Raw genomic sequence first — 11,278 nt, 5'->3', positions numbered from 1 at the left:
CCCATGAGCCTCGGCGGCGCCCCCCGCCCCTTCCCGCCTTCCCCCGCGGCGGCGCAGGACAGCAGCGGCAAGATGGCGCAGCCGCCGGGTGAGTGGGGCCCGCCGCCAAGGTGACCGCGGCTCCCTCCTTTCCTTCCTCTCCCTCCCTCCATCCATCCCCTCTGACCGGGCTGTGTCTCTCTCTCTCTGTACCTCAGTTCTCCTCAAGGACATGAAGCTTATGGACGTGAAGCTGGGCCAGCTGCCCAGCTGGCTGGCCATGAGAGACTTCACCCCCGGCGGCATCTTGGGGGCCGTGCGAAGAGGTGAGGGGGGCGCTGAGGGGGACCCTTGGCCGGCGGGGAGCTGGAGGGTGTGAATCCCCTCTCCTGAGGGAGCGAGGCAGATGCACAAGAAGGACGTGGACCTCTGGAGCAGGGCCCAGAGGAGGCCATGAAGATGATCCGAGGGCTGGGGCATCTCTGCTGTGGGGGCAGGCTGAGGGAGCAGGGGGGGTTCAACCTGGAGAAGAGAAGGCTCCGAGGAGACCTTAGAGCCCCTTCCAGTCCCTAAAGGGGCTACAAGAAAGCTGGGCAGGGACTCTTTGATCAGAGAGGGGAGCCATAGGACATAGGGGAACAGTTTTAACCTGAAAGAGGGGAGATTTAGATTAGATTATACGAAGAAATTCTTTGCTGTGAGGGTGGTGAGAGCCTGGAACAGGTTGCCCAGAGAAGCTGTGGCTGCCCCATCCCTGGAGGGGTTCAAGGCCAGGCTGGATGGGGCTTGGAGCAACCTGGTCTGGTGGGAGGTGTCCCTGCCCAGGGCAGGGGGGTTGGAAATCAATGATCTTTAAGGTCCCTTCCAGCCCAGACTATTCTGTGATTCTATGAGCGTTTGCACATCTCTGTGCAAAGAGGACCTAGCAGTACAGGGGCTGCTTCAGGGCAATGAACAGGAAATATTGTGACCTTAATCCTGAGCCTGTTTGCTGGAAATCTTGAGGTTTCCCAACATCACAAGTAAATAAACAAAAAAAGGCAGTTAATCCCTAAAGATGATAAGAAAGGACATAGGATTTTCATAGATTGCTTGGCTAAGGTTTTGACTGATGCCCGTAGCTATAGATAAAGATAAGGCATTCAGGTAGGTTTAAACATTTAAAATTTAGTGTCTATATAATGTATACGAAATAATTAGGTAATTCCAAAGCAGCTTGAGTGCATGAAAGCCACAACAGTGTTTCAGGAAAAATGATACGTGGCTTTCCCTCCCCCCTTTGAAAGATAAGGCATTCAGGTAGGTTTAAACATTTAAAATTTAGTGTCTATATAATGTATATGAAATAATTAGGTAATTCCAAAGCAGCTTGAGTGCATGAAAGCCACAACAGTGTTTCAGGAAAAATGATACGTGGCTTTCCCTCCCCCCTTTGTTTAAAGGCTTAGCACTATTAACCTGAGCTCACCTTGCTGAACTAAGACATAGACTACCTTCTCTCAAACTTGTTTCTGAGACCCTCAGATGTTTCATTAGAAACAATTTCCTGAAGTTCTGTGAAACCAGGCTGCTGCTTTCCGACACAGGAAAAATTTGCAACTCACCTTTTACAAAAACAACTTTCTTCCTACGCAGGTTATGATAGATACTACAATAAATATATCAATGTCAAGAAAGGGGGCCTCGGTGGGATCTCCATGGTGCTGGCTGGTTACGTTGTCATCAGCTACATCTGGAGCTACAGTCACCTGAGTAAGTAAAAGCTGAGTGCATATAGTGCAGCTTGAAAGATTGCTTGGAACAATAAAAACAACTAATTTGCTGCTGCTTTTAGAAATAAAACAAAAAACTGTGCTAACCATTGCTGCTTGAATCTAAAACTTCTTTTAGCCATAGAGAACCTGAATGCTTTTAGGAAGTTATCAGAAAACTTGGATCTTGTTGCCTGTTTGACCTGACAATACTTAGAAACTACATGCTGAGGTTCCTTTTAGAGTGCTTGCTTTCCTCTAGTTTCAGGAGTGGTGTTTTTTTTTTTTTTCTTGTGACTTCAGTGACATTAACTTGCTTTACTTTGAACCACACAGAGCACGACCGCCACAGGAAGTACCACTGAAGCGCGAAGGTGCAGCTCTTGAACAGACTGGACCCCTGGAACAGTTACCCTGACAGAAGACATCAGAACTATTCATGTTAAAATCTGTACTATTATGACCAATAATAAAGTGCATACACTTTACATCTACTGAGCTGACACTCTCATAACTGACTTGTTAATTGTACTGTGCAAGTGAGTTTGTCTTCTTAGACTTTCACCCCTCAAGGATAAGTTCAGAAATAATAAAGTGCATACACTTTACATCTACTAACACTCTCATAACTGACTTGTTACTTGCACAGTACAATTGAGTTTGTCTTCTTAGAGTTTCACCCCTCAAGGATAAGTTCAGGGACAGCTGGGAAAGCATCTGCTCCTTGGGTTGCAGTGTGAATTGGGGAAACTATTACAATTTATTCCTATTTAACTGCTTGATAAAAGTAAAAAGCATTGCATTGCTTCTTAAATAGCCATTATGTACAGGTTGGACAAGTAGCTGAAAGGATATAATATTTTAATTTTAGCTGAAAGGCTATAGTATTTTGATTTGAAAGAACAGTATCTGAGCTTTAGGTGGCTTGTTGGTGTGACCACGTTTCTGGTTCTCACCTGGGGACTGTAGGTATTGGGCAGTTTCCCATCACTGCGTGGTGCTGCCTTCGAGGAGATGGGTTTGGCTTTAAGGAGGTCCATACTCATTCTGTCTCTGAGATGCTAATGCTTCTTACCTCTGATAACCCTTTTCTATCAAAGCCCTACCCACTTTCATTCCTAAAAGAAGCTGCAAAGTTACTCTGAACGGGTATAATCTTAAAAGACCTTTAATGTAACAAAGGTCTATGAAGTTAAGCAAAAGGAAAGCTTTGCTTCTTGACTTCAGTGCAGCAGTGAGGAGGTTAACAGGAGACACTGCATAAATGCAGCTTAAAGGAGCATGGGTGGGTCTGATTTCAGCTGCTGCCCTTCCTCCTGCACCTCTCAAAGTAAGTGAGGGTCCCCCTGTCACAACTCCCTTCCACAGCCTGTGACTGCAGCAGGGCACTGCAGGTAAAACCCCCCTACCCTCTTCTGAACAGCAGGGAGAAGGAAAACCCCTTGTTAAGGGATATGAAGAATCTCTCAAAAGCTATAGTGGTAAGAGGGAGGCTTTCCGTTTTGGAAAACATCTGTTGAGGCAGCAAAGAGCTGAGCTGGAGGGGGAAGGTAGCCCGACACCAGAGTGTCCCAGTTCCCTCTCCACGTGCCCAGTTACACACATAACACACCTCAAAGTGTGGCCACTGCTCAGCCTCTGGGGACACAACGCGTTATGAGAAGTGTGTGATGGTCTGTCACACCTCAGTCACACTCCAGACTTCTACTGTGGCTGACTCCAAATCTCCACAGTGAAATAACCACAGTCATTCAAACCGACACAGGCTCTGGTCACTTCTCTTAATCTAATCATATTCTCTCGTTCTTAAAAAAAAAAATAAATTCACAGCCAGCTTTTTCCATCAGTACATTTCAATAAAAACAAAGTATAAAGCCAGTCAGCAAATGAGAGATGGGTTAGAATCAATAAGGCTCATATTGTAGGTGCAATTTTTTTTTTTTTTTTTTAATTCACATTTTATCATTGGCCCTTTTGAAATAGTCTTCTCACAAAACGAATGGGTTTTGGCTGGCAAAAATCGCTCTGGAAAGAACGTTCTACCACTTCTAAAAGCAGTGTTCCATTAAGAATACACATCTCCACTTCTTGATCTTCTCTAAGCTACGGAAATACCTGCTCAGTGTGAGCTGGACGACGGGGGGGGGGGGGGCCCTGAGCCAAGGCTCTTCTATTCCTACTCTTCAAGCCGTGTTCATTTCCCTTTCGCCAAAAGTGAGGAGGGAAACGAGCACAGCTGTGGCTTTCCTACCATCATTGTTCCTCCTCGTTTGGTTTAACCACCAGAGATGCCAATTTATTCTCCCCTTGATCGGTTCTCACCCAGAAGATTAATTTCTAACCTTCAGTATAGCAAGAAGCACAGAAACAAAACAAGTGGACGAAAGTTTTACAGCCTGATGCACGTGATGCTTAAAGTCAGGCACCGGGACAAACTCACCAACAACAGGCTGGACCAGGGAACAGGACTTTGCTTTTTTTCTTTCTTTTTTTTTTTTTTATGAGTTACAGGACAGCAGAATCCCTGCTTCCTCACTGAAGGGAAGGCATTTCAAGTATTAGTTTTCCCAGTCAGTCTTCCTGCTTCCACAGGGAGGGCTGAAACGCTGCAGGTTCTCCAAAGAGAAGTGGCAGAAGGAAAACAACTTTAAAGAAACACTGGCGTAAGATGCGGTTACGTGGAGTGCTGCACCGGTGGGGGGGGTTGCATATCTATTGGGCTTTTTGATCTACCTTTCAGCAGGGCTCAATGAAAACAGGCGGAGGCCAAAAATCTATTTTTAAAAAGGTTAAAACATAAAAAAGGAAAAAAAGTTGTGGGCAATTACAAAAATGTCGCTTAGCAGCAGCCAGCCTCTGACCAGTTCTTTCAGTAATGGCATTAAAAAACAACCTGATTAATAGTTCAAGACATAGTGCTAGGCAGAAACCTTTGCTCAGTGTTAATAGCTCCCCTTGCGCTCTTCGTTCCGCTCTGTCACTGTCCACTGAGAAAGGCCAGATGTCCTTTGGTGCATCTGTTGGCATAATGACCTTTTTCACCACACTAAAGGAGAAAGAGAGAGAGGAATTATTACAGTTAAAGGGGATTTTCCCCCTCTGTCTGCCTTTGTTAAGGTAACCAGCAACTGTTCTGATTTGGAAGCTTTTTCCATGCATGGAAGAAGCGACATTTAGCAGACAAAGTGAAACACGGGTGTCACAAGGGACACGATTTATGGGTTATTTCCACTCCTTGGAGCAGAAGCTGCTTCTGTGCTGGGAGCAACCTGACACCACGTTATTACAATGCACTACAAAGGAGAGAGCTCTCAGCACATTGTTACAAACAGCAAAGGGCTGTAACACAAAAATTTCAACATTTGAGGCTTCCAAGACTATTCCATGCGATCTGCTCTACATCAGAGACACACGGGGACTCTCCTGATCCACCATCCTGAATCAGACAGATCAAAGGGCGTTTGAAGGTGAGATTCATGGCTTTGCAGCTTGAAGTGATTCAAGCCCAGAGAGAAAAGCCAGTACCTGGTGCGACAGCATTTCCCAGCTATGTCATTTACTCGCAGCTAAAATAATAAGCAGCTATTAAAGGTTTTGAGTGAAACTGAATTCAGCTACTTAATCACCCTGTCCAGTCACAGTAATTTTTACCCAAACAAGCACCAAAGGCACAGAAGTTGGCACGTACAACGATGTCACTGTCAAAGCTGAACGTTCTTTGCCCTTTTCTAGTGGCTATGGCTGGGGCTTTCGTGGAAAAATAGAGATGGAAACACAATTGTGTCCAAGTTTTACTGGTGCTCCTCAGTGAGCAGCCAATGTGAACAGCTCCTTCCTGGGTTTGACAGCAACAAAGTGTATTTACAACTGAATGGTCTTTGCATATTCAATTTTTGTTACTCACAAGGACTGCCCAGGCCAACAGGGGAAAAGAACATCTTTCTACAGCTACCAAGCGTGAGCCAATTAGCTCCTGAGATAAAACTAACATGAACTCTTGTTTTGAAATGTACAGTTCAGCAGTTTCCTTCAGCTGTCGTGGAAGGGTTCCCTCTGTACAATCTAGCACCCCGTTTTCCCTCCTCGTCCCCCCCCTCTGAATTACCTTGTAGCAGGTGACCTGCTCCAACGGCCGGGGTCCTCTGTTCCCAGTGTTGTTATTTTGAGACTGCATGACGCCGATGACTTGGGGTGTCCTCTGTTGGTTAGGAGAAGAGTTCTGATTCATTAAGTGCATGGAGGATAAAGACCTTTATGATTGCTATTTTTTTAAGAAGGGAAAAGAGCACCCCATATATAAAATGATCAATTTTCCTCCAGATCTGTGTGTGGGTGCTCTGCCAGCTGGAGCATCAGAGAGAAGAAATCAAGCACTGAGGCTTACAAAGCCCAGAGATCCTGCTTTTCTCTGAAAGGCAGATTTAAAGAGCAGGTTTAGGCTGCTAAAATATCACTGCCATCACTGAGAGATGTCACGCAGATGACAAAAACTGGCAGATTGCTGCACAACCACGTACGATGTGCTTCTATGAAATGTGGGAGTGTTCTGTGACTAGATCTCCACGTAAAGCTGGGGCAATTGTAGGGCTTTCACCACCCTAACGGCACTCAGGGTTGCTCACTGCCTAATTCTTGCCCAGCACTCTTCCTTCCAGGCACTGCCCCAAGCAACAGAACATCACTGCTGGCCTCTGAGCTGGAGGACAGGGCTAACAGAAGGTTAACCAAGGTGAGGGGAGAAACAGGACCAGGCAAAATACCACGGTCCCAGGTTGAAGGCAGCAGCAGCCCGTTGTGATTAGATGGTGGACACGAGAGGGCTGGGAGGAAGGGAGATAAGGGACAGTGCTTTGCGGTTTATTTTGTAATTAAAAACTTGGAGACAAATCCTAAGAGTATCACACCCTGTTGTAAAATGGTTTTCCCTCACTGAGTATTTCTCCAAGCCAGATCCAAGAGCCCAGGTGTCCAGTTCTGACCACTAGACAGTACACCCTCTTTTAAAGCACTGCAGGAAATGCCTCGAGGGTGGGCCTGTAGGGGAGGCAGGGAAATTGTGTACCTTTTGCTGTGTTTGTGTCGGTTGAGGCAGTGGTGGTTGCTCTGTGGTTCCCATTGGCAGTTCAAACCGAGGGCTGGTTTAGACGGAAACAAGAAAATTGATTCTCAAATCATATGCCCACATTTTACCTTCAGCTCAGTCAAGTAAATCCAAACAACAAAACAAACATTCAGAAAATTAAGTTCAGGTCACAGGAATCAGACCTCTCCCTCCCACTTCTCTTTGTATTCTGATGCTCAGTAATTACATATACAAAAAAAGACAGCCCAGTATGTAGTATATCCCTCTGCCTGTGAAGTCTTCTGGAATATAAACACCTGTGATCCCACTGCACTGATGCCATTTGATCACCACTCCAGAGTCTTACTGGTAACTCCCTGAAGAGGCCCTGCCCCATATCCTCAAATCGGTACAAGAAACTAAACGTTGGCCAGATCTCCAAAGCCATTGGGAAGCACTGGAGCACCCTCCTTTGACATAACCCGAATTAGAAGGGAAACACAGGATTGCAGGACAAGCCTGGGAACATACTCACTGCATGAATTTACAGGTAGGTCCATCTGGACAGAATCCTACCAGGTAATTCACACAAATGACTCTCCGAGTGTGGCGGTGTCTGCAGAGCGGACCTGCAACACAAAGCTCAGCAGTTCACATTCCACATAAACCCACTCCAGCACTCAGCAGCAGCAAGGAGACAAGGGTATCATGCAAAGAACAACACCCTACCCTTGATTTATAACCACAGAAGCTGCAACCGCATGACATACATACCATGTTTGCAGAAGCCTCTGTCATACCAGGGACAGTCTTTGATCTTAGATTCCGGGTCGATGTGCAAGAATGGACATTCTTTGTTACTGCATTCCCCTGTACCAAAGGCAAAGGCACTTCTTAGTCAATTGTGCAGGTTCGAGATCAAATGACTCTCAAAAACATTACCTGGATCACGTAGCTCCCACAAAACTGTTACTGATATTTATAAATTCAGGCACAACAGTCTTAGTGCCTGCCTTAACCTAGATGAAGAACACCAAGGACTCACCACTGGTGAGTAAAGTTCTACCAGACTGGATTATTTATGTGTGCTTTTTAAAAATAATGCGGAAACTAAATTGGAAAGAGCAGTCATGATAACAAAAACCAAACATTTAGTGCACCAGAAGTGTGGAGAAACTACAAATTGCGCACTAACCTCAATCCAAGGAAACCTACAAGACTGTAAGTTTCTGACAGCAAGTTGCCTCATTATGTCCAGATCTCCAGAGCTGGAAAGCAAGTGCATAAAAGTTTTGCACTCCCATGCCCTCTGCTGCTCATCAACTCCCCAAAACAAGAGTCATGCAAAGACCAACTGCTCAGCCTACTCATCTCATACCCAAACCAGAACAAAAGGCATAAAACCCAGTAAAAGCTTGAATTTCCCCCCTCTTCCCCCAAGGGACTAGCTCTTGAGAGAGAAGACATCTACATCATGTCACAAATTTAGGGGGATAATCAGGCGAAGGACTAAGCAGATCTGAAAAAATTGCAATCTATCTATAACATCAGACAGAGAAGAACTGTGGTGCTCTGAAGACAGGTGAGAGGGATGCACCAGGATCCTCTTCACCGGACTCCCACACCAGCAAGCAGGAGCTACAACACCCCTTACCAAATTTGGAGTAGAAGTAACACTCAGGCATCTTGGTCATGTCGTACTCGTGCAGAAACTCGCACTGGTCTCCCTTTTTGCACAGTCCTCGTAGCCAGTGTTTGCAAACAACAGTCTTTTCCCCGCTGATGTGTCGGAACGGGCACATCCCTCCTGCAGAAGGACGGGGCAAGGAGAAGGGGAAAAAAGCACAATTAAAATCAGTGGCACAAGAAGGCCCAGGGCAACGGCAACATTTCGTTCCCCTCTGCAAGAGGGGTTTCAGAATGCATCACTTTTCCTTAGGAATTGAGCCTTTAGTGGCAATGGGCATTTGGGACAAGTCTTATGTCACCCTCTAGTGAGCGAAGCAACCTAGTCTCCAGCTCTTAACTCTCCACCTCCCAACTTCTCAAAAAAATACCATTATTTCACAATTGCTGCAATTATTCCATCATCCATCATTTTTATCCTCTCTCTTGATTATCCCCACATCTTTACAAAACCAAAAGTACTGCAGCCAGTGCTAGAAAATCTAGTTTCCTCCCTCCCCCTCAATGAGTACAATTGTATCAGAAGTATTACTTGCCTTTTCCACAGGCCGCCTTTAAAAAAAATTCACAGACTGCTGCGCCTGATTCTGTAGAGAGAACAAAAAAACATAATTCATTTTAACAAAGGTTGGTGGCAACTTTTAAAATATTTCTTTCCCCAGCAAAACAATCTGGTCCTCAACATGCAAAGAAAAGCAGCATTTTGGTTTGGGGAATTTACTTTCCCCACGTAAGTTCCTTGTTCAAATTTCACCCTTACAAATATCGTTATTTTTCTCGGGGGACACCATGGGGAATTTGCAGATTTGGTGGTGTTTGTTTTGCTTTCAGATATTTAGGTTTAACTGACTGGTTTTTCCTCTGCTGTTATGTCAATCACATCAGTGAATCCTGTATTTACAGTCCCAGGAACAACAATCTTGTGTTTTTTGACCAGAACAACCTGAAAAAACCATAAGCATCTCATTCCTTGCTGATCCTGACCAATAGGTACCATAACATTTGTGGGAATAAAAACAGAAGTTTAGTAGCCTGGTCAGAAAGTTTCAGCAAGCTACAATTCTCCCAAAACTACCCGTGTCAGACTACCAGGCTGGAAGAAAAGTTTTAGAGTCCAGGCCACAGATATACCTAAAGATGAAGTCTGCCTGACATCAAAATGCGTCATCTATCAAAAGGGAATGAAAAAAATAATAAAGCACTGTGTGGAGAAATGATATTTATTCACAATAATGCCTCAACTTTCATTTTCCAGCCTGCCTAGGTACTAGAATCATAGATTTGTCTGTTTTGGAAGGGACCTTTCAGATCATCGAGTCCAACCAACAACCCAACACCGACCTTTCAGATCATCGAGTCCAACCAACAACCTAACACCGACAAAACCACCACTAACCCATGTCCCTCAGCACCACGTCTGCTGAGCAGCCTGTTCCAGCGTTTGATAACCCTTTTGGTGAAGAAATTTTTCCTAATATCCAGTCTAAACCTTCTCTGAATATCCAATCTAAACCTTCTCTGGTGCAACCTGAGGCCATTGCCTCTTGTCCTATTGCTTGTACCTTGGCAGAAAAGACCAACCCAATTTGGGAGTTGTAGAGAGCGAGGAGGTCTCCCCTCAACCACCTTTTCTCCAGGCTGAACACTCCCAGACACTCCTCATAAGACTTATTCTCCAGACCCCTCATCAACCTTGTTGCCCTTCTCTGGACTTGCGAGGAGGTCTCCCCTCAACCACCTTTTCTCCAGGCTGAACACTCCCAGACACTCCTCATAAGACTTATTCTCCAGACCCCTCATCAACTTTGTTGCCCTTCTCTGGACACGCTCCAAAATTGCAATGTCTTTCTTGTACTGAGAGGCCCAAAACTGGGCACAGCACTCAAGGTGGGGCCTCACCAATGCCAAACACAGCACAGGGACCATCACTTCCCTACTCCTGCTGGCCACGCCATTCCTGATACAGGCCAGGCTGCTGTTGGCCTTCTTAGCCACCTGCACACACTGCTGGCTCACATTCCACACAGGATGCTGTTGGCCTTCTTAGCCACCTGGACATACTGCTGGCTCATATTCCACAGGCAGTTGACCAACACCCCCAGGTCCTTTTTCACTGGGCAGCTCTCCAGCCACTCTATCCCAAGCCTGTAGCACTGCATGGGCTTGTTGTGACCCAAGTGCAGGACTCAACACTTGCCCATGTTGAACCTCACACCACCAGCCTCAGCCCACTGATCCGGCCTGTCCAGATCCCTCTGTAGAGCCTTTCTACCCTCAAGCAGATCAACATTCCTGCCCAACTTGGTGCCATTTGCAAGCTTACTGAGGGTGTACTCGATGCCCTCATCCAGATCATTGATAAAGACACTAAACAGACCCAGCCCAATGTTGAGCCCTGAGGAACATCACTTGTGACCGGCCACCGACCAGATTTAACTCCATTCAACACAAACTGCCGTGATAACTACAACTTTCATTAACTGGGAAAGAAAAACATCCGGATTAAGACAGAACCCCCCCGGGGAAAGCAGGAGCTAGGTGGATACAAGCAGAAGAGCTCAGCAAAGCGCTCGGACCCTCGGAAACCTCCCCCCCCCCTCCCCAGCCGCCTCAGCTGAGGCGACCCCGGCTCCGGGGATGGGACGAACACCCGGGGAGGAGAAGAAGGGAGGCCGCACGCACTGTCCATGCCGGGAAAGGGTAACGGCTGCGCCCCCAGCTGCTGCTCCACGGCCATCTCCAGGTCGAACTTGATGTGGTCCACGCTGGCGATGAGCTCCTGCATGGTGGCGGCTGGGGG

The 11,278-nt window shown here is 46.3% G+C and overlaps 3 protein-coding genes across 4 annotated transcripts in view; 2 read left to right on the top strand and 1 right to left on the bottom strand.

Moving 5' to 3' along the window:
- Positions 1–2,228, top strand: part of LOC106884870 (ATP synthase subunit f, mitochondrial-like) — a 4,523-nt gene extending 2,295 nt beyond the window's left edge. The window contains exon 4 of the mRNA XM_014936598.1: positions 2,067–2,228. Coding sequence (XP_014792084.1) covers positions 2,067–2,095 — 29 coding nt within the window. The 3' untranslated portion in view covers positions 2,096–2,228. The remainder of the gene's footprint in view (positions 1–2,066) is intronic.
- Positions 21–2,228, top strand: LOC106884869 (ATP synthase subunit f, mitochondrial-like). Its single transcript, XM_014936597.1, has 4 exons — positions 21–88; positions 198–305; positions 1,615–1,731; positions 2,067–2,228. Exons 1-4 carry the CDS (start codon positions 73–75, stop codon positions 2,093–2,095), a joined length of 270 nt encoding a protein of 89 aa, XP_014792083.1. The 5' UTR covers positions 21–72; the 3' UTR covers positions 2,096–2,228.
- Positions 2,229–3,497: 1,269 nt separating this feature from the next.
- CPSF4 (cleavage and polyadenylation specific factor 4) lies at positions 3,498–11,272 on the bottom strand. Of its 2 annotated transcripts, XM_014936596.1 has the most exons (8): positions 11,161–11,272; positions 9,015–9,065; positions 8,447–8,599; positions 7,567–7,662; positions 7,328–7,421; positions 6,793–6,865; positions 5,836–5,928; positions 3,498–4,776 (listed from the first exon to the last, which is right to left on the bottom strand). In XM_014936596.1, the coding sequence occupies exons 1-8, from the start codon at positions 11,261–11,263 to the stop codon at positions 4,708–4,710; spliced, it is 732 nt and encodes a 243-aa protein (XP_014792082.1). In that variant the 5' UTR covers positions 11,264–11,272; the 3' UTR covers positions 3,498–4,707. The 2 variants fall into 2 exon arrangements, with proteins under 2 accessions (XP_014792082.1, XP_014792081.1); XM_014936595.1 differs by lacking the exon at positions 6,793–6,865.
- Between the last annotated feature and the right edge of the window lie 6 nt (positions 11,273–11,278).

This window comes from Calidris pugnax, unplaced genomic scaffold, assembly GCF_001431845.1.
Source record: "Calidris pugnax isolate Ruff unplaced genomic scaffold, ASM143184v1 scaffold17, whole genome shotgun sequence".
NCBI classification, from domain to species: domain Eukaryota; kingdom Metazoa; phylum Chordata; class Aves; order Charadriiformes; family Scolopacidae; genus Calidris; species Calidris pugnax.
This window is presented reverse-complemented; position numbering and strand designations above follow the sequence as displayed.

What these genes read in the sequence shown, in the direction of transcription:
- LOC106884869 (XM_014936597.1), top strand. An exon ending in CTTGGGGGCCGTGCGAAGAG is followed by an intron (nt 306 to 1,614) that starts GTGAGGGGGGCG and finishes CTTCCTACGCAG; the next exon opens with GTTATGATAGATACTACAAT. An exon ending in CTGGAGCTACAGTCACCTGA is followed by an intron (nt 1,732 to 2,066) that starts GTAAGTAAAAGC and finishes TGAACCACACAG; the next exon opens with AGCACGACCGCCACAGGAAG.
- CPSF4 (XM_014936595.1), bottom strand. Translation starts at nt 11,263, where the DNA reads ATGCAGGAGCTCATCGCCAGCGTGGACCACATCAAGTTCGACCTGGAG. An exon ending in ACCCTTTCCCGGCATGGACA is followed by an intron (nt 9,066 to 11,160) that starts GTGCGTGCGGCC and finishes TTCTCTCTACAG; the next exon opens with AATCAGGCGCAGCAGTCTGT. An exon ending in AAAGGCGGCCTGTGGAAAAG is followed by an intron (nt 8,600 to 9,014) that starts GCAAGTAATACT and finishes GTCCTTCTGCAG; the next exon opens with GAGGGATGTGCCCGTTCCGA.